Source organism: Ananas comosus, linkage group 4, assembly GCF_001540865.1.
Source record: "Ananas comosus cultivar F153 linkage group 4, ASM154086v1, whole genome shotgun sequence".
NCBI lineage: Eukaryota > Viridiplantae > Streptophyta > Magnoliopsida > Poales > Bromeliaceae > Ananas > Ananas comosus.
In genome coordinates this window covers 1924968-1947501 of record NC_033624.1, presented here as the reverse complement: position 1 = coordinate 1947501, position 22534 = coordinate 1924968, and the positions used below count along the sequence as shown (strand labels likewise).

At 36.1% G+C, this 22534-nt stretch overlaps 2 protein-coding genes across 2 annotated transcripts; both read right to left on the bottom strand.

Annotated features, from left to right (window-relative positions):
* On the bottom strand, positions 3506 to 8932 carry LOC109709274 (DNA repair protein recA homolog 2, mitochondrial). The gene is made up of 8 exons (XM_020231425.1): positions 8700 to 8932; positions 8215 to 8275; positions 7445 to 7665; positions 6822 to 6909; positions 5657 to 5829; positions 5111 to 5257; positions 4682 to 4816; positions 3506 to 4338 (listed from the first exon to the last, which is right to left on the bottom strand). The coding sequence occupies exons 1-8, from the start codon at positions 8808 to 8810 to the stop codon at positions 4042 to 4044; spliced, it is 1233 nt and encodes a 410-aa protein (XP_020087014.1). The 5' UTR covers positions 8811 to 8932; the 3' UTR covers positions 3506 to 4041.
* On the bottom strand, positions 9364 to 21415 carry LOC109708734 (DNA helicase INO80). The gene is made up of 23 exons (XM_020230554.1): positions 21407 to 21415; positions 20696 to 20734; positions 20018 to 20105; positions 18987 to 19804; positions 18704 to 18904; positions 18514 to 18624; positions 17606 to 18036; positions 17116 to 17224; positions 16666 to 16746; positions 16205 to 16377; positions 15956 to 16081; positions 15560 to 15721; positions 15398 to 15455; positions 14779 to 15009; positions 14469 to 14612; positions 13821 to 14354; positions 13436 to 13693; positions 13042 to 13149; positions 12423 to 12517; positions 12151 to 12307; positions 11120 to 11317; positions 10757 to 10879; positions 9364 to 10248 (listed from the first exon to the last, which is right to left on the bottom strand). Exons 1-23 carry the CDS (start codon positions 21413 to 21415, stop codon positions 9925 to 9927), a joined length of 4578 nt encoding a protein of 1525 aa, XP_020086143.1. The 3' UTR covers positions 9364 to 9924.

Below are 22534 nucleotides of genomic sequence, written 5' to 3'. Positions count from 1 at the left end.
TACACGTTCGGATAACTATGAAGTTTGCTTTATGTTACAAAATTATTCTATTCATATACAATGCAGCTACTGGCCTGCTCAAATGTATAAATAAATATCGCGCTCAACACAACTATTTTATTTCTTAAAAAAAATTTTAGTATTCGGTAGATGAAGAATCTGACCATCAAATGCTTAAAAAGACATGCTTTATCCTGTTTTCAAGTCATTTTAGTTTTTCAGAATAAAATGAAGTGTCTGGTGGGTGAAATATACTAATCCAAATAAATTTAAACTAAATCAAGGCCTTGCAAAAAAAGTAAAATCAAATCCTTAGATTGCAACTATAAAGAAAACTTTTATAGTGCACTAGTTATTACTTAATATCTTGTTCTAATATCCAAACATGCCCTTATGTAATGTTTGTTTGGCTGGGCTTCAACAACCACCAAAATATTTAACAAATAAAAATGTTCGACTCTTCTACTACAACAATGTAAAAAAAAAAAAAAAAAAAGGTCCAACAGTACAAAAGCTCTAACGCGATACTTCTATTTGTACTGCAAAAAGAATATCTATTAAACTATATGAATCCTCAATGTTTGTTGCCACGTGGCAAGTTTTTCTTCACCCTCACTAATGTAACTCTTCTTCTTTCTATCACTAAATTTTCAATATGCATTTTAATGGTCCCATTAACCAAACTTCCCACTACCTTCCCTCCACTATATTTTTAATTAATATAAATGGTTCCACTACCAAACTTTTAATTAGTATATTTAAATGGTCCTACTACTATTTACGATCCTAATCTCTTTATGTCCAATTATTCATCATATTCACTAAATTTTTAATATACATTTTAACGGTCTCATTAATCAAACTTTCAATTAGTGTATTTAAATGGTCCCACTACCTTCCCTCTACTGTACTTTTAATTAATGTAAATGGTTCCACTACCAAACTTTCAATTAATATATTTAAATGGTCCTACTACTATCTACGATTCTAACCTCTATCTCTAATTATTCATCATGGCCCATTTTCCTCCTTCCACCGAACTTTCAATTCTTTATCTTCGATTTGTTCATCAATTCTTTATTTCTCATCTTTAGCTATACACCATCGTCTCCTTTCCTCACTCCCTCTCTCTCTCACTAATGTGCACCCAATTCCTTCTTCCGCCGCGGTCGGAGAGATCGTCGTCGCCGTCACTATCACCATCGCCGGAGAAGGCATCGTCGGGTTCATATCTGCCGCCTGCAGTGAGATATTTTCGGTAGATGTACCAAATAAGATACACAAGAGAATATTTAATATTTTATTATTATTAATTACTATTAAGATTTTTATCCGCTGCAAAGCGCGGGTCTCTACACTAGTACTTAATTAAGAGAGTATTTAACATAATGCTTCTTCTAAATATCTACTTAATTACACGGCATTATATATAGCAGGATAAATTCTTACAAATTATACAGTGCGGGTTAATTAGATTGTTATCCATATTATTCGCAGGGATCTCATTAAGTATATTCCAACATGGGTATCTACTTTAGCATTAAGTATATTCCAACATGGGTATCTACGTTAGCACGAGCAATTAATTGGTCAAGGCTATTAGAACACTGGTGGAAAAAAGAAAGAAAGAAAGAAAGAAAGAATAAATAGATACCTCAATTAAACGATGCTGCCGAGTTATTGACAGCAAGTAAATTAATATTGACTAGATCTTTGTAGTTCCTATACATTTTCGAAGAAATTGATGCATCTTATAGTTTACGTACGTCGACCCACGCGTGATACATGATACAGGTATACATCAAACGCATGCAGCACAAGTCCGTTAAAACCCACTACTTGCGTGGAAGAAGGTTTCGTAGCTAAAATTGTGATAGATCATCATGAACCAAGGTCAAGTAAAAAAAAAAAAAGGGTGTTTGAACAAGCCATTAGTCTTCAAATTAATTAAAAGTGTTTGTCTAAGAGAAATGATGGGACAGCCCATATGTTTTGCTTCGGAACAAAGGATTGTCATTTCAGTCGGCACGATCTTGTACTCGTGACACATGCCGCTTATATATGCCGATAATTTACCTGTTCGGTGCTAACCGTGCCGGCATATAAAATAAGATGTGTGTTGAAAACTATCAATTTTCTGCACCATACCAATTGCTTAACTATAACATATTAGTGGAAGGAAGGAAGGAAGGAAGGGGAGTTTCAATAATAAGAGTGTCAACAATTGCTTATTTTAATTCTGCATAATGACCGGTTTGAACTCTATTAAAGTAATAAGCTCTATATATATATATATATATATATAGTGAGGGAATTTAGTTAGAATAATTTTAGAAACACCAAACCCTTGGTGCTTTTAAGTTTTTAGCCCTTGGATTTACTCTTGATTACTAATAGCCTTTGGATCAAATACTATTCCACCTACCACCACCTACCACCATCATCTCAACCCTACATCTCTCCATCCAATGGCTAAAAACTCAAAAGCACCACTCTTTGGTTGTTTTTGAGAGTATTTTAGCACAACTCTATAGTAAGACTATTATACTATCTATAGTACGAGTGCTTCGGTATTATAGTTTTATTTTCGATCTTAGGGTGTTGAAATCAGTGATCCGCGCCGTTAAAATATGATTTAGGGTATATAAAGTTTTTAAAAATAGAATTTTAATTTTTTTCAATATCGTTGATTTTGTAAGTAAATCATATCAAAATGAACGGTAAAAATTAAATAATCTTTAAAATTTGAGTATAGGACTTTTAAATTCAAGATCAAGAATGTTGATTTTGATCTAGATAATTTAAAAATATTTCTTATCAAAATTTGAATAAATTTAAAATTTTCTACACCGTTAAACTATAAACTACTTATAGTGGCCATTGAAATTTGATAATTTTAAAACGGTTTGATCATAAAGCAAACCATGTCAAAAAAATATATAAAGTTTTATTTCTAAAAAATTTTAAATACCCTAAATCTATTTTAACGATGTGGATTGTTGATTTGAATATTTTAAAATTGAAAATAAGACTACAATAACAGAATCCCAATATTATAGATATTATAGGAGCATAGCTTTATATATGTAGAGTTCAGCTGGGATACTATCGATAGCACCAAGGGCTTGGTGCTATCAAGTTTTCCACCGTTAAATTTAACCCTTTGATTATTTTTATCCGTTAGATTATATTATTCAACCAACCGCTCACTCAACCCTAGAGAGCCCACATCATCCTAACCACACATTTCTCAATCCAAGAGCTAAAAAACTAATATAGCACTAATAGCTTGGTGCTATTAATAGTATTCCAGACTAGTTCTATATATGTATGTATATAATTTTTTTTCACTCTCATCTTTACATACAGTTACATAAATAGTTCTAGTATTACTTTCCTAATCAAACACATCGTTTTTACATACGGTTACTAAAATATTTTTAATATCACTTTCACTAATTAAATACCGCAACATATCAAAAGCATCCTCATTAAACGCAATCGATTCTCACAATGTGGAAGGTCTAAAACCACATGTAGAAGAATAAATGCCTTGACATGCTGTGATTAATGTCAAATCATAATTAAGCTGTAAACATTCAGCGTTACACACACACACACACACACACACAGACAAAATAAACTAACAACACCACCACCACCTCCACCCTACGATGGCTTGAGAATTAACAGAACATTCATACTGTTACATTGATCATGGAGTACATAAAATGATATACACGTCAACGCAGGAATTACACACAAAAATTACCTTCACGAAGAGATATCGCAATAGCAAAATATCAGCATGGCCTTCTCTATCAGTTCCTAGTGCAAAAGGATGCCGTCGAGAGCCAGGGAGGAACTTCTACTTCACAAGAACAAACTAGATCGTGCAAAGAATTGTATAATCGTATAGTGTTATAGCACTCGCGAACAATCACAGCTGCTACTGTGAGATCTCTTCTTGCAAATCCAAACGTGATTTAGAGCGAAGCAATATTCAAATCTTACTATAAAAAAATCGGTTTATGATCTGTCTCAGGCTCCATATTCTGGCATCTCAAACAACTGACTCCGTAAGTTATTGACGAGCTCATCTGCTACCGTGCTATTCTCGGATAGGAAATGTTCGGCCTCTGCTTGATCTTTGAAGAACGACCCTTTTATCCAGTATCCACCTCCCTCTCTCAATATAATTCCATGCAAAGAAGCCATCTCCAGAATCTCAGCTTCATGGCAAATCCCCTTCCCAAATTGGATATCTAAAGTAGCTTTCTTCATCGAAGGAGCTAGTTTGTTTTTCACAATTTGCACCAAAATGCCGACCCCAGTTATCTATGATCACAAGATTGAAAGCAAAACTTTGGGATTAGTGATGATTTCAAGAATATCTTCTAGAATATCACTTGAAAAACATGAAAATGCATATATGTAGCGTTAAATGTGTTCTGCTGGCATAAGTACTGGTTCAGACATCCGAAGCTTTAACCAATGAGCTGCGCACCTAGCCAAGCCTATTTTCTTTTGTTTATATAGGAAACCAACTTTTCTATTCTTTCCAGAAAAACTAATTTTAAATTGTCAGGACAAAACATGTAAAGGCCCATAAGAAAATTTATTCAGAAGAGAAATCAATATAAGCGGGAAAAGAAAAAAATAAAAAAAATAAAACAGATACCTTATCTTCAGTCTGCAGCAAGCCCTTTCTTGAAATCCTCATTCGAATTGCTGCATAAAACTTTAAAGCATTCCCCCCGCAAGCGACTTCGTTTTTCTCCCCGACGCTTTGATTTGATCTTAAATTTGCTCTGACCTACATATTAATACATGTTATATAAGATATAAATTGAGATACATTGCAGAGGCATCGACGAATAAATGATCATTGTAATAAAATGTACTTTTCATAAAAGTCTATCTCCTGAGAAAAGGAGTAAATAATCTCCTTTTCTGAATTTCAGTAAGCACTTGTATAATGTTAGAAAGTGGCATTTTCTGGCATACCCAACCAAGTAGCATAATTGCCTAACAGTAGTCTTAACTAAGGATCTAAAAAAAATTGGAAATATTGAAAATAATGAAGTGCGGAAGAATCCTTATATTTTACCTGATTCACAAAAATGACAAGGGTTTTTGATCGGCTTAGTGAATCATGAATTTTTCTAAGTGCTTGAGTCATCAAACGCGACTGTACATCCTCAGAATTCAGATCTATAATGCCATCAAGCTCACATTTTGGAACAAGTGCTGCCACCTGCATTATTTTGAAAAGCAATCTAAGAAATGTATGATAAGAGAATATCGGCTAACTCTAAAAAGATGTATCAACCAGAAAATAGCATTACATCATAAACAAGCTTAAAATTTTTTCTGAGAGTCATTTTTCTTGTTTTCCAATTCTTTCAAAAGTAAAACTTGTTACTTTTTCAATGTCAGAGGAAAAAAAGACCAACCTAATAGGCATCTATTCATGAAGGTATACAATTTTCCCGTGTACCGGCATAAAACATCATGCATTACATTGTGCTTAAAGTCATGGGAGCTTTCAACAACCAATGCATAGCACCCAAAAAAAAAAAAATCCAGAAGAATAATGAACTAATAAGTAAATAACAAAGAAATATTAGGAAACAAAAGAAGAAGATACACATACACTGTCAACAACAATGACATCAACTGATCCACTATTAACCAGAGTGTTCACTATGCTTAAGGAATTTTCAGCAGAGTCAGGACGCGCAATAAGGAGATTTCCAGTGTTTATGCCTATGGATTCTGCAAATGAAGGATTCAATGCATTTTCTACATCGAAATAAGCACAACAACCTGCAAAAACAAGAAAAAAATTAAATATCAAAAAAAAAAATTCAAACTGTTATTGAAAAGTGAAGTATGATACCAATCAAAGGAACAAGAGGTGTAAAACCCAAAACAAGGCATGAGATGCAAATTTAAGGACGAAATAAATGGAATTAGTTTTTCGATTAAAAGTTGACAGACATCTGAAAGCTCTACTGAAATCAAGATGAAATGATTTCAGCGCAAAAATATCTGTAAAGCACCTCTAGCTAAAAGAATTAAGGAATTCAGACAGTGGCCCAGGCGAGAAGAGTCCCTTCCTTTTAAAAAGCTGTTTTCACTTGAAGGGGCTTCTTGTTTTCAAACAAGTTTAGTTTCGACAAGAATTATGTAATCAAGTACATATATAACGAAAGTCAAACAAGGAGGTAACTAATTAAGCAATCTTATCTCAGCCTTTAATGTCAAGTATTTATCAACTGCAAAAAAACATCATCTTGCAAGAATCATTATATTGAGAATATCAGGATCTAGGATGACTTCACGGTTCTACGTACTACTACAGCTTGTAGTCTGTGCCACACAGGAGGCAAGTTTCCCTACCAACTAAATGAAGAGGACAGTTGTTAATTAATTATACGGAAATTAGGACTCAACAAGTCGTAATGCTGATCATTTCTTCATATTTTCAGCATTCACTGTTTGCCATAACCACTTCAAGTTTTTTTCCTTTGTGAAGTTGATATTAATGAGTCAGGCGGTTTAAAGAGTGACTTTAATTACCAGTGCCTAGACATATATCATTTGTTGATAATCCTGCCTATGTGCGTAAGCAGCAGAATGAAACGTTACTAAGGTGCAACAACAACCAATTCTTTAGCTTCCTTGATGCGATACTTCGAACTGAAGAGCATAATTATCCTTATCAGTTTATGGTCTCAAGCATCCATGAGAGTGCCGAAGTTAAAAGGCAGGAATTATCAATAGTAGAAAGAGAATTAGCTCAAAGAAATAGAAACCTCCAATTTTTTGAGCTTCCTTGACAATATGAAGAGCCAGTGTTGTCTTCCCAGATGCCTCTTTCCCAAAAATTTCAACGATTCTCCCCTGCACTACATAGCAAACACTATAATTATAAATATGAGCTTAACACAAGTAATAAATGGGGAGGACTTATTTTCCATAAATCAACAAATATATTATTCCAACTCTAAAAGAAAACTACGAATGCTAGAAGAAGGTAGAATTAGTTCAAAAATAATCAACCTGTTAATAGGGGGGAAAAGAAGCACATATATTGTTAGAAGCAAGAAATTTGAAATTCTGTCCAAGAAAGTAACCAGTACTCCAATAGACCATTTACCCTCATTATTGCGTTAGTTGTTTACAAATTCATATCCTACGTAGCGTATCATTCAAAGGTTCAGTCTAGGAAGTACAAATAGTTCAATTCGGTTGGATCTTAAAAACACAAGTTCAGAAAACAGTTTTTGGTTCAACTTATAAATCTATAAAACATATTAGTGCATACCTCTGTATGGTGTTCAGAAAAGAAAATAGTCCCACAATATGAAAACAAATGAATTTAATGTACTGCAAAAGCATTGCAAAAAAAAAAAAAACCATTGTATAGCATTATTACCCTCGGTAATCCTCCAATGCCGAGAGCAAGATCGAGTTTTAAAGAGCCCGTGGAAATGACCGAGGTATGCCGGGTACAGAAGAAACGGTTCAAAGTCAAATTGGACTCTCTATCAAAATCACCGGCAAGCTGAGAAAGTGCGAGATTAAGTGTCGACTCCTTCTTGACCGCCTTCCCATCATCCAACGGCTCATCTCTTTCGTATTCTAATAGCGTCTCAACTGCAAAAATATGTATCTTAGTGAGTTGCATCGCCCCCAAACAAAAAAAAAAAACAACTGAATGTGGTAATATTATATGATATCTTACTGGCCAAGCCCCGACTTGTATTAATGATAGATTACACTTCAAATACTGAATTAAAATTCACACAATAATAAAATTTTCAAACAACTTTTTTGGACCTCTCTCTGCAAATATAAGAAGCATGCGAAAAGAAAATGTTGGTATATTATCAGAATAGCTCTGATATTCATAAGCCGCACATTGTTTTCTCAACCGACTACGGTCAAATGCTCCATTTAATTAAAAAATAATAATAATAATTACTAGTAGGCAACAATGGGAATCCGAGTCCCGCTTTCGTATCTGATTCTCTTTCCTGCTCCCTAAAATGTTGGATTTTTAAGTGTTGTAATATACTAGGCAAATCGAAGGTTATACACTCCATAGACACCAAGATGGATGAAAATAAATTACAGTAACTGATAAAACATAAATAAGCATGCCCATAGATCTTCGAAGCAAAAGATGAAAGTGTAATGTGATACCTGTTGATGATAGGTAACGACTCTTCGTCCCGAATAAATACAGAGCGTCTCTTTTGCCAATCTAATTAACCCACACACACACACACACAAAAAAAAAAAGTGAGAAAAGATTTAATGTAGGCACTACAAAAGTTATGCAAGCTGAAATTTACAATGAAGGGCAAAAGAAAAAAAAAAAAAAGAAGATTGAAGTAAAATATATGCCCTACAGCATTTTTTTTTTATTTCATTCAACATAAATAGAGAAGCTGTGCTTTTGAGGCTCAAATCGCGTTTCTGCTTTCCGCTGCAGCAAAAAAAATGGATTTTTTCTAATTGTCGAACGATTTCGCTAAGATTGCTGCTGTTGAAAGGAAACGAATCTTAGCAAATCCTACGAAAAATAAAATTCTACAAAAAAGGCGAATAGAGGAATCAAAAATTACATGGAAACAAGAGAATTTTTTTTTGTTAAAAAAAAAAAAGGGAAAAAAAAAAGAGATCACCTGCGGGGATAGGAAAAGGGGGGAGGAGAGCGAGCGTTGCGAACCGACGCGGGGTAGACGAATCGCGCGGAGAATAGCGGAGTAGATCGAGAAGGGTTTGAGACATCTCATGGCGATGCGGAGGCCACCTCGAGCGCACGCTCGCTCTTTTTCCGCTTTTTTGTTTCTTCCGTGTAGATCGAAGCAGAATCAAAAATTAGAGTGATCGACTATGGGCTATTTGTAAAATCTGCTACTTAACTTCAATATCTTATGATCTATCCATACATTTTGAAATTGACTCACTTGTGGCTTCCTCCCATGTGCAACGCACGTGAGACTCATCTGTTTACAACCATCTCAAAACAATTAACAAATCCGTCCCCATACTAGTTGGTATGCACGCACGCACATCTCGAATCAAGTTGCCTATTCTTCCATCTTAGCATTCTAAGATTCAGCTGCAAGCGATCAACCAGACAAACGTATTAAGAAGAAAGAGTTCCGCCATGTTCAATTCAAACAGGCAATTACAATGATCATTCAAACTCAAACTCTGAAAGTAATAAATAACCACAGAGGATCAATACGATACATACCGTAAAAGTACCGAGCAAGCTAGATGTACATGATGGTCACACTCATCTATCACACTATCCGTACCTATTCCATTAATCAATTAGAATTAATGAGTAAAAAAACATTCTAGTCACCATCAGCTATTACTGAGAAAAACTGCACATCAAAATCATAGAGAGCTAAAGTCGCCTTTACATTAGCTAAGCTTCCTGATTTTCCCAATATACTATAAGCACGGCGAAGTGCTGATTTACAGAAAAGGCCTCGGCCATTTCGCCATCCCAATACACCAATAGCCTCCAGTACAGGAAGAGCTAGAGTAACCTTCTCTTATAGTGTTAAAAAAAAATTGTTAGAATATTGCTAAAATTACATGTGAGATCTTTCCATTCAAGCATACATGAATTCGAAACATATCAACCGTATATATTCTTTGATTGATTATGCTACTTGGCAGGTCCGCAGACCACCACACAAGACGGTGCTAATGGCTTTCTCCATCACCAACATCCATGCAGCTTAGCATCCAGCTTCTTCAAAGCCCATAATGCTGATGCGGCAGGGTTTCGTTATCTAGTTTTTTCCAAACCCCACGCTGTCGTCCGTATGCATTAACAAACGGCCGTTATATTATTTTATGTTTATGATTTGCCACCATAGTGAGATACTATGTCATTGGAGAATGAGCATAGGCTCTCATGCTTCGCTGAGTCCCAGCCATAGGATCAGGGGTGCCGTAATCGTGAGGAGATGAATAATCGTCAGCTGGTTCTACAGCAGGTGTTGTAGAACCAGAACCAAGTGCAGGCTCAATGTCCTCATTAATGCTCTTCGTGGGCCTCTTGGGTCTCTTCGGCCTTCGTTGGGTGATTTGATCCTCATCATATCCAAATGGGCTAGGTTCATCAATCACCATAGAAAGATCAGCATCCTTGTCTGCTTTTTGAGAATTTCGTGACTTTGCAGCTTGCTTCTGGGAGTTTGATTTTCTCTGAAACGAATATCACATAGTGAGCCGCATTATAAAACATTAAATCAAGAGATAGCATGAAGGTGATTGTTTTGTGCAAGAGATTGTTAGTATCAAATATCAAATGTGACACAGATAAGTATTCTATACTGCCTAAATTTCATTTTTCCAAATAGATAAAAAGTTCTAATATGAATAAATATTGAATAAATATTTCCTTGAAGTATACATCTCTCCCTAACTATTTTTTGTTGGTATTCAACTGTTTCTCAGGTGCATGGTTCTCAATACAAGTAAATGAATGGAAAAATAAGAATCAGCTTTAAGTTAGAACAAGAGGCCCAATTTAATGAAACCTTTGAATTTCATTTTGCCAAGGCGCGCATATAGAAGGCATCATGTCTCCGTATAACCAATGAGAGATTAGAAATGCAAAATTTAAGGAAACCTTTGCACTATTACCACCTATATTTCTTGTAGATTAAATGAGAAACTGCATAAAGATAAAAAAGAGTGACATTCCAAATACCTTTTTGTTGGCTCCGGTCTCTTGGTCTGCACTCTCTGAATTGACGTCTTCAAATGTCACATCTCCTTCTTCATCAACCCTTATGCCCTTCACTGGTCGTTTTTTCTTCTGACGGTCCTTAGCCTAATAAGAGGAGAAAAAATGGCAAAAAAACAAAAGATACTAATGATCATTTCTGAAGCGGAAATGTGCCACCTTAGCAGAAATATTTATCCTACAGAGCACTTCCCAAGCAGATTGCTTCTCTAATAATGCAATAGTCAATTAAAACAGAATGAACCAAGCTTTGTTCACGACTTCACAGGTTTGGAACAACGTCAAGTAACAGTACAAAAGAGTAGACAGATAAAAGAAAGAGCGCACCTGCAAAGGAACTTCCCTAAAATTTTGCTCCAATTGGGCATCATCGAGAAGTAAAGAGACAACATCCTCTGGTTTCAAGAGATCTCCCTGAACATGCCCGCCTGTCATGACAAGCTGTTGCACAGTGTTTTTCTGGCTTGCCCTCTGCAGAATCTTTTCTTCAACTGTTTCTTTGCAGATTAATCTATACACAGTGACCTATACAGCAGAACAAACAAAATCATAAGCATACATAGAGAGATAGGGACAGACAAGACAGTCACACTTGAAATTGTTCAGCAAAGCAGTAAAGAACATTTTAGTAAGTTGAATGCTCGAATTTTAGATATCTGAAGAAAGACAATACCTTTGAAGGGAACTCTTTAAGTGAGATTTTCAAATATTTCTGTAATTAAGACTGCTATTTTATTGTCCATGTATTCAAAACATAGGACTAAGAGGACAATTCCACGATCTGTTATTTGAATAATTAGCTATTGGAATTGACCAAACGCATCTTTTGGTGGAGATCCTCTAACTCCGTTATAAGCCTATCAAAAGTTCCTTACATATAGATGTAGGGTTATGGTTCCATAATTCTTCAAATTTAAATACCTTCTCCCAACTAAGACAGACGGATAAATCAAATTTGTGCACTTCCACTCTCTCCAGGTTCCTCCATTACTTGCATTTGATGTGTGTTTAGAGTCATCAATGAGATACAGAGTCTAATTAACAACTTTTACAGCATAGCAAGGTTATCAAAACCCAGTAACATCTTCAGTTTGTTCTCTTGCACAAAACACAGCATATCTGACCTTTCTTTTCAATACAATCAGTTGGCCACAGTAATGTCTTTAAATAGCCGATAGCACTAGACAAATAAGTACACATGCATGCACATATCACAACAGGAAATCAGCAATCGAAGGAAATAAATATTTTTGTAGATATTACATAGGTCAAGAATTTCAATGCATAATGCCCTCGATAATGGAGAATTTGAGCATTCATGTGATTAACATATACAAGTTAATGCTGATTTTACTAACCTCTTTTGTCTGACCTAATCGATGTGCTCTATCCATCGCCTGCAGATCCAAGGTTGGATTCCAATCGCTTTCGTAAAATATAACTGTGTCAGCAGCTGTTAAATTTATACCAAGTCCTCCTGCTCTGGTGCTCAGCACGAACACAAATATGTCGTTCCTGCCACAGGAGAGAATACAAAGTCAAACCTCAGACCTACAGCATCAGGGCGATCCATCTATAATTATCAAAGATCCTAATGTAAATATACATTAGAGAAATAGAGAATGCCTACCGGCACTGGAAGTCTCTAACCATGTCACGACGAGACATGATAGACGATGATCCATCAAGCCTTAAGTATTTGTATTTCCTGTAGTTCATGTAGTCCTGCATTATGATTTCAATTAGTGCTCACCGGGGTCTGGTTGATACAAAATAAGTAATTTTACAGATGGATGAATGACGTACCACACTATGTTAAAGCTAGAATGAAGAGAGAAATTTCAAAAGCTTTACTCTATATATGGTATTATGGTCAATGTCAAGGTTGTCAAAGGCTTTAGTTTCCCAATGCAAGCGACAGACTAGATAGAAAATAAAATAAATCCAACAAAGTAAAAATCCCGATAACTGATTTATACCCAAAAAAGGGAAAAAAAAAAAAGATCATCAATGATTAATTAGTTCACTAGATTGCTAATATATCATGAAGATATCTCACTATTTTGGTACTGTTCAACTGAATACTCTGATCAAACTTTGATTGACGTAATTGGAGAAAGGAAAAACTTGGTTGCCAGTATATAATATTTCACTTAATTAATTCAGATTTGGAGACGGCTAACTTCATACGCCATGAGGTGTAAGCATTAAAGCCTACCACCGGCATTAAGATAAGGAATGAGAAATACCTCAATGATATCCATCATTTTTGTCATCTGCACAAACAGAAGTACCCGATGATTTTCAGCCCGAAGACGTTTCAGCAATATATCAAGTGTATGAAGCTTCCCAGAATCCTACACCAAGAACAATGCAGATTAGTAACCACAACTAGTGCTTAAAATGGCAATAAATTACTGTGCAGGAAAAAGTTATGGTTTATATATAGAACTAGCAGACTAATGTAAGCAAATTGGGCTTTATTATTTCAGGTTGCATGGTTAAAAGCCAATCAAGTTCCTTAAGTAGTTAAATCGTTAAAACACTAGCAAAAAACGCCTTTATCACCAAGAAGAAATGGACTTCTATGTTGAGTTTGTCCAAAATGGCTACATAAACCAAAAGAAGAGGACATGGACTTACAGTAAGCATTCTAGCAAGATCAAAACTTTGCATGGGCGGAGAAGACCCGAAAATCTTATATGGCAGTTCCAGAATGGGCTGGGGAATAGGCAAATCCCTGTGCACTTCTTGTATGAAATGATGAATGCCAACAGGTTTTCTTGGACCATTAAACTTGGATGTCCTAGAAAATCCAAGCAGCAGTTTTTTAGTAAAGGGATGCTGTAGTTCTTCAACCCTTTGATAAGCAAAGCTCCTATCAGAACAGTGAGCATTTACCTGCCAAATTAACATCAAAATAGTTTAGAGAAAAATGCACAAGAACAGCACATGAAGCAAAACAAACAAGCTATAAGCATTAAAGACGCAATGAAGTGAAATGAAAAATGAAATGAAAATGGCTTACCGGCGGAGCTCTAACTCGTGGAATGAAGGCATGGGTCGCGCGCAGAAGCCTCGTGTTGGCTATGAACCTATCCTGATGAGAACTAACTAATGCTTCGAATGGTGCATCACACGGACCAGTCGCAAGCTTGTCTCTGAAGAAGCTTGACTCGAATTTTGTTGGCAATAGTAGCATTCGTGCAACAGCCCGAACCTTCCCTCCGTTTAGGTTATTGTGGTGAAGAAAATCATCACTTTCAGATTCCAAAAATATGTCTAAAATCTCATCAATGAATTGTCTATCCCACCTCATCACAGAAAATGATAACTTCTCGAGCAAAGAACTATTTGCCAAAAATGAAGCCTCCCCAGGGGATAAATTCATCAAACGAGTAAAACCAAATGACCCAGATTGAGCCAATGCCGACTGATGAATGTTGTCGGTTGAAAATATATTAAAAAGTTTATCAAAACATTCACGTTGGAGTCCACGGCCAGAAACCGAACAAGGCAATTCTGTGTTACGGATGACCTTTTGATGCACCAGCTTTGGTACCTGAAAATAGAAAAGTAATACTATTTCAATAAATGGAGAAAATAGAGGACAGAGACATCCACTTAGGGAGAAAATACCAAAATATTAGACAAATCCACGAGTATAAGAAAGCACCTTATATGTTATAGGATTAGACTCCCCTGCATAAAATACATCCTCTAGCTCCCCAAATGAAGGAAGTGGAGGATATCGGACATCTGCAAAGTAAAAATACGTGCTACCCTCATTGCGCTCAAATAACTCTGGATGGTTGCACACCTACCATTAATTGGAAAGGAGGAAATTACTAAAAGCAGCACGGTGACACAAAAAAACTGAGGACAAGCCATTTATTCTTACTATGAGAATTAAGGCTATAATACACTTGAAAACTAGGAATGGTAAAAAAAAAAAAATCATGAGAAGCACAGGATAAATAAAGTACCTTTCGTAACTGGATAACAATATTCATCAAGTTGAGTAACTTCTTCTCACTCCAACGGCCACGACTGGAATCAAGAAGCTCAGCAAGTGATATCTTATTTTTTATAGCTTGATACAAAAGTTGCTGACGAGAACTTAATTTACAGTGCACTATCACCTCCGTCTTCCCGGTCATTTCCGAAATCACATCTTTCTTGACCCGCCGTAACATAAAGGGCTTTAACACAGCATGCTGTTTGGGGAAAGAAACAAAAATTTATGAGCAAATAATAAACTGCGAAGAGAATTCTATCCCACTTTATTAATAGAATATTAAAAAAAAAAGGTGTTTAAGGACAAAAATAACAGGAAACATTATAAGTCAGTGCACCAAATAAAGAAATCATACTCTCGTATGGTTCCAAGTTAATTTCATATCTAACTGTGACAAAAATATGAGACAGCCTACATATTTGATCATATGTACAGCATGTTATGACTACTTCCATCATCAACCTTCGCATTTATTTTCTTGACCGCATTTGCCTAAAAATGTTAAATGTAGCTTCAACAGAAGAATGAAGTGATCGACAGGTTCTTCAGTAGAAAAGCAAATTCTCATACTTGACAATTTTACTTACCAGTCTATTAAGCTGATGCTCATTCAATGTGCCTCCATGTTCTGCATGACTTTCAATACTAGCAAAAACAAATAAAATATACGAGCAAGAGACAAAGAAAATCAATCAGTTGAAGAAACTAAATGAAGACAAAGAAAAAGCTTAATGTTTCTTAAGCAATACCCCTTAGAAAACCACTCATTGAACTGTTCATGACTGTCAAATAAAGTGGGCATGATGAAATGAAGAAGGGCCCATAACTCTGCCATATTATTTTGTATTGGTGTCCCAGTTAGAAGCAAGCGATTCCTACAATTAAAGCTGAGCAATGTCTTCCATCGAATACTGCAAAAGAAAGAAGTGGAAGTAGTTACTGGAAATTTTCAGACTTCAGCACAATGTATTAGTACTGAGAAACTGTGGAAACTGAACATGTGAGTAATTAGAAACTTGGAAATAAATTCCATATAGCAGTATACCATTCAAGCAACCCACAAGTGTAGACCAGATTCATACTTCAACACGATAACTTCCGCCATAGTATCCAGTAAAAACTAGAAGAAGAATAGCAGCAGTTACCTGTTTGAGCTTTTGATAGCTTGGGCTTCATCTAATACCATATATTGCCATTTTACACGCCTTAAATACTTTTCATCTGTTACAAGCAACTGGTAGCTGGTAATAAGTATGTGGAATCCCGCCTCCCTGATATTCAATAAAAATAAATTCGTTCCATAAGAAAATGGAGGGAAGAAGTCAAAAGTCAAACCCTGAAACAAAAGCAGATGCATTAAAACAGCGTATATGTTGCAGCTTTTCACAGTTTACCTTCTATAGAGTCGCTTTGGATTGATATTTTTTCTGAGAATCGTCCTTTCTTGAAGTCCACCCCAATAAGGAAGTGCTTTCAGATCAGGGCAGAATCGACTGATTTCATCTACCCAGTTGTTCAGAACAGATGCAGGAGCAACCACTAGAAAAGGCCCCCATATATTCTTCTCCTGATTAAAACAAATTAAGGGAGACAGATCAAACAAATTAATAAATTTTTGGTGAGTTTAAATACCAAGCTGTATCAGAGAAAAGGTGACCCTAATTTTACAGCCCGCATCAAATTACAGATGATATAGAGCGAGCGAAAGTGGAGGAAGAACATCAAAAAGTCGACATGACTTTGCAGTAAAAAGCAAGTAAAATGGCTCCACCATGTCAGACATGAAAGCCCAAAGAGAGAATCAGGAATTTAGTACGTAAGTACAGCAGTAATTTACCAACGTTAAATCACCTACCTCAGCCAAATGGGCCAAGAATGCCATAGCCTGGATAGTCTTTCCAAGTCCCATTTCATCCGCAAGGATACCATTTAAACCCTGCAATTTGTTAATTGACACAAATATTAGAATAAGAAAAAAGAAATGGAAATCAAGAGTTACAAAAGAAGCATTCAATTTCTCTATATAGTGAGGTAACAAGAAGAGCCAAGATGTTTTCAGCACTGTCAAATCCTACTGATAGCCACTAGCTTGCGATAACTGACTTAAGTTTGTGATGTACAGTCAAATCCATTTACAACCCGGGTACCCCCACAAATTAAATCACTTGCCAATGCATGTCAACAACATCCGCAACCCCCACCCACCCCGAAGAACCGCTTTCCAGATTAAAAAAAAAACAACCAAGGAGAATCTGCACGCATAGAACAGTAACCAAAAGAAACTCAAACACATTACAAAACTTACCTGTTCATAGCAATTAACAAGCCACTGCAATCCCTTCAATTGATATTCTTTTAATCTTCCTTTAAATAACTCTGGCGTCTGCACAGACGATGTTACAGGCATCGTAGAACTGAAAAGTATAAAAACACCAAAATTAAAACATGCTTAATTTCAAGAGAATAAAAAATCGCCATGAACTTCCTCTAATTATTATATGAAATTTTGATCATGACCTCAAAAGCATCAAAATACCATGTAAACCAAACAGAAATTTGGAATATCACCAGATGCCCCTAAAAGATAATGAATACTCAAAAATGCACTATCGGAGAGGATTTATAAAAATTACGAATGCATTTTCAGGAGACTTATCATATTTTTAAGGTTATGCACTTATCATATTTAAGATGTTTCCAACTTTAAAGAGGGCACCTGCACAAGTATATGTACTTAAAGAGTACATGAAATTTTGCCAATTATTAATGAGCATAGGTTTTTTGAATAATCTTACGGGTTTAGTAGGTCAATGTTAGTAGGTCCTGCAGTTGCTGAATCATCCACTGGCATAGCTGATTCAGCAGCTTGTCGCAGCTTCAAGCATTCACTATCAAATTCATCTGTTTTCTTCTTTTGCACAGACACGGCATGTTGTGCAGCTCTTAAAGCTTCCCGCTTTAGTTCGGCTTCCTCAGGATCTTCTTCTTCATCAGGTTCAACATCTGCAAGGGCTGATCCTTCTTCTGATCCAACTAAATTGCCATCAGCCAAAATTATATTTCCAGCAGATTGCAAATTCGGCTTGTTCTGCATGAAATGACTGTACAGTTCAGTTTGGGATAACAGGAAGTTGAGCCTCTGCTGCTGCCTCTTTGCTTCACGAAGCTCTTCCTCACGTTTCAAAGCTTCAGCTGCATCCCTTTCTTCTTTCTTTCTGAGTTCAGCCTGGAAACAAATACAACAAAGGCAGTTTAAATAAAATCAATAATCAGATCGACAAAACAGATAGCAACTATAGTCTTGATGCATGAACCAAATGTAATTAGTCATTTGACTTCTTCATTTTACTCGCGAAACTCTTCTTATTCAAATTGACAGTGTATGCTCTACAAATGAATTAAATGTAAATGCTGAGCATCGAGGACCACGAGATTAACGTCCAAGCATCCAGGAATCATTGAAGAGAGAGTAGATTGGATTTGCATAACACATGTAGACACTTTAGCAGTAGGTTTCAGTTAAAAGAAAATTATATGTACCTAAGCATAAAAGCAAAATAACTTCAAATTTTTTTAAAAAAAGGAAAGCAACATTATTATCTGAATGTGATTCAGAAAAGAAATAAGAAAACTATTGAACATGAAACTACCATATCAAATTGCAGGAAAAGCGTGTGAATAAATTGAGGAAGGAGATGGATACCTGTTCCTTATCTACTCTCTTCCAAAATATCAGCATGTCTCTTGCTAGCTTTCTGGTATGTATTGCAGCACTCCTCATCAACTTAAGTGATCTGCTAACTTTCAGTTTTACCTGCATTTTGTAAGCAGAATTTGTCAAAACTCAAAATAGAAAAATTTCAATCAGTGTACCATAAGGACTGATGTCACACCTCTCTTTGACAGGTCTCTGAACACCTCTTCGCATCTGCTAGCTGTTTCCTATGAAAATTGGTAAATATCCTGTGATGTCTCGGAATATCCTTTCTCACAATATTAATCCAAACTTTTCCAATCTTCTCCATCTCCTCTTTCTCAATCACTGCAGGGTCCTTTTTTGCTATTTGTTTCTTTGGCAAGCTGCGCTCTATGATCTGAAAACAAAATTAAAAGATGATAAGAAACAGGAGGATTGGTAATGAAAAAGATCCACACACACCATTCACTAATACTGACCTCATATGTGTCTCCCTTTTCCAAGACTTTAACATAATAGACCTGCAATGTACCATTTTCAGAAATAATTGACCTCCTTATCCTCCCAGCTGCACCCTCAGGAATCGAAAAGGGATCCAAACCAACATCACAAATTTGCAGAGCGAACTTCTGATTTGAAAGACCCTTCAACCTGGCCTGAAGTGATTCATACTGGGGCTGAGGTTCACATAAACCACCACGATTCTGAGCCTCAGACCTTCGATCAGAAGTGATAATCTCCGCCAGAGTCCGCAAGTCTAAAGTGCCCTTTAAATAGTATTCCTCCACACGAATATCAGAAAAGCTTGGCAACTTGAGGGAAGCAGCAATCTTATCATAAGTTGGAGGGATCCGATATGAAATTCCCTCCCCAATATCCAAGTAAGCATTATCAAGGGTCGAAGCAAACCTACTAATACCATAGTACTCCGCATCAAATTCACGTTCATTATAGTCTTCTGAGGCTTCCATCTCACGTAGTGATCTCTCCTTCGCAGAAATGAAAGGCTCGTTTCTGAGCCTCGTTGCCTTCGCACCATTACTTCGTTTAGGGTATGGGACCGCCATGCGGATTGAACCCGAGTTTGATGCAGACTCCCTAAACCGGACCCTTCTGTACTTCTGAACGTGATCGCTAAGCATCGATCGGTAGTGCTCTTCAGTTATTCGATTATCATAGTCTTCATCATCTTCATCGTTACTGTCGAAATCTCTCCTCGTAGAGGAGGGCTCAGCTGCATGCTTCTTCCGCCGCTTAGACCCATCAATAGCCCCATTAGAACGGTCCAATCCATGACCTGAAAGGCCAAACCCCAAATAAACTATCAAAATAAGCACTTACAAGAAAATGAATTGATGTATATAATCAAATTTTCTTCCTTTAAAGCACCACCACTTTTTTTCGCTTCAGACTACATACAAAGAAATAACCAACTACGGATTAAACCGAAAAATAACATATAAAAAGAGTTTAGAACTTGAACTTAAAAACAGATTACACAATGGCCTACCTAGGGTACTTCTGCTCTCATCTTGACTACCATTGTCGTAGTTATTATAATCATCTTCTGGTTGAGGGACTTGAAAATTCACCAGGGACTACATGCAAAACAAGGAACGCCAACAACAGTTAACAAAAATGTAAGGAAAAAAAAAACTCCAAGAAATCAGATAAAGCGTCTTAATTGACTCCTATGAAATTGTTAACTACAGGATACAATCAAAAGAAGCATCACTACAGAGACTTTACCACATAATAATGACCAAAAATATCAAGTATCACAGTAACGCAAGCTGCATTGGAACTAAAACCATTACTTAGCCACCACCGAATACAACAGCAAATATGCTTCACAAAATAAACATACAAATAGATAACTGCAGCAAAGAAAGAGTACAAAGCTAAAAATTCAATAAAATCAAAGAAAAGAAACACCAAACTGATATCACGATCGCACCAGAATAACTCTAATCAAGAAAAACCAAAATCAACAAAACAAGCTGCAACCGAAGCCCTAATCAGAAACCAAGCCGACCAAAAACCAAAAATCCCTTTCCCTCTCCATCCCAGAAGAACGACTAATCACAAAAACATAAGAAAAGGGGGGAAAAAGAAGCGATCTTGGAGCCAAAAACGCCAACAAAATCCACAAAAGCGCACGCGGAATCGGGTCGGGAGGCGAACTCACATCGAGGTTGAAGAGATTGGAGTAGGAGAGGCCGTTCCGCTGCTAGGGTTTCGGGGCCAAGAGTGGAGCCCTAGAGACGGGCTCGGGGGAGAGTATAAAGGGGAAAAGGAGGGGGTATACGCGTCGACGAGGAGGATGAGGAGGACGAAGAGGGGGTTGGGCACGTGCGAGGGGCACGTGCGGGGCGCTAGGGTTTGGTTGAGAGCGAGAGTGGGGAGGAGCGGAGGGGAACAAAGGCATGGTTCGAGCGTGCGAAGGGGTATAGGGAGGAGACGATGATAAGAAGGGGGGGGGGGGATGTGGTGATTAGGAGGGAAAGCGAGGGGAAGGGTGCCAACGTGCGCCGCGTTGTTGGGTGCGGAATCGTAGTAGTATTTTCCGTTTACAGGTTCGGAGAAGGGTTTTTTTTTTTTTTTTTTTTTTTTTTTNGGAGGAGGAGAGAAGGGAAGGGGAGGATTAAATTAAACTTTAAATTTGATTTAAATTTAATTATGTGTTAATTAAAAAATGTAATTTAGAGCCGTTGTATGTGGGAATTCTTTTTTCTTGACATGTGGGGGTCCCATTATACCATCATTTCCTTTTTAAATTTTGAATGATGTTAGTTGTAAATTTAATAAAGAACAAAAATAAATTTCAATTTCAAATTATCACCATATGGTTTAGCTTATTTTTACCTTATTACTATCTAGGTAAAAAATTTTACTTTACCTTTTTCATAGTTTGCTTTTTATTTTATCAAAAGAATTATCTAAATAAATATTTTTAAATAATCACGGAATAGTAAAGTATATATATATAGTAAACCACGTGGAGTGTAAAATGCTTTTTTTTTTACCATAGAGTGGTAAAATAGAAATGATCTAAATCACAGAGAAGCAAAGTGAAAATTTTGAATTATGGGGTGACAAGAAAATAAATAAGCTAAACCCCGGGTGCTAATTTGAAGTTTATCTAAAAAAAAACTCTAAATTACAATGTGGTGAAAACTTTTCAAAACACTGCTACTGTTCCAAGCATATAATTTATTGTCTTTTCTTAGAAAGGCCAATTAATGCTGTAGAGGGCAGGCCCAACTCTACAGCAAGCAGGTACACCTTTGCTAGTCAATTTATATACTGCCATAGAAAAATATTGTTTGTATACCCCATACATATATATCTACAAAGGGTGTACATCTTTATACCCTATAATCCAAGAATTTATAAAATTTATTTAAAATTTTTGTGAAAAATTTTGATAAGATAAATGGATAAATGTTAACCACAAAAAACTAGGATGTAAATTTCACGTCTATTTTATATAGGATGTACATATAGCATTGCTTTGGCTCGCTGCAAAAGATGTTAGTATAGGATGTACATATAGCATTGCTTTGGCTCGCTGCAAGATACTGTCATAAAACAATCACAATCATGCACATCATGTATGGGAAAATATTGAATATCTTTTTCAGAGACTTATAGCATTACTTCAATTCAAGAAACAAACACAATGCACAAGCAAAGATTTTTGTGCTTGATTTTTTTCTCCACCATTTTGGCTTAATTGCGCAAAATAACCTTTCGCTCTCGATTATCTTCTACCTCAAATTGTGTCGGTTCTAATCCTTGCATTTACCATTATTTTAAATAGGCCTAAAATTTTGGAATGGTTAGTGTATTTAAATACAAATTTGGTTTTAATTTTCCTTAAATATAAAAGAACTTTTTTAGTAAGAACTATTAGGTAAAAAAGAACATGACTTAACATGAACTATGGAGCATTTTAATTTGGCTACGCAACATTTCAAAATTTTAATTTCACTATTTAATTTTTCAATTTGTTTAATTCAAATCA

Coding starts and splice junctions, on each gene's coding strand:
- LOC109709274 (XM_020231425.1), bottom strand. CDS start 8,810: ATGAGATGTCTCAAACCCTTCTCGATCTACTCCGCTATTCTCCGCGCG. Junction 7,666..8,214: donor TCGTTACCTATCATCAACAG/GTATCACATTAC, acceptor ATATTTTTGCAG/TTGAGACGCTATTAGAATAC. Junction 5,830..6,821: donor GGAAGCTCAAAAAATTGGAG/GTTTCTATTTCT, acceptor TTGTTTTTGCAG/GTTGTTGTGCTTATTTCGAT.
- LOC109708734 (XM_020230554.1), bottom strand. Junction 15,456..15,559: donor AATGAGTGGTTTTCTAAGGG/GTATTGCTTAAG, acceptor TGTTTTTGCTAG/TATTGAAAGTCATGCAGAAC. Junction 13,150..13,435: donor ATCTTGCTAGAATGCTTACT/GTAAGTCCATGT, acceptor TTCTTGGTGTAG/GATTCTGGGAAGCTTCATAC.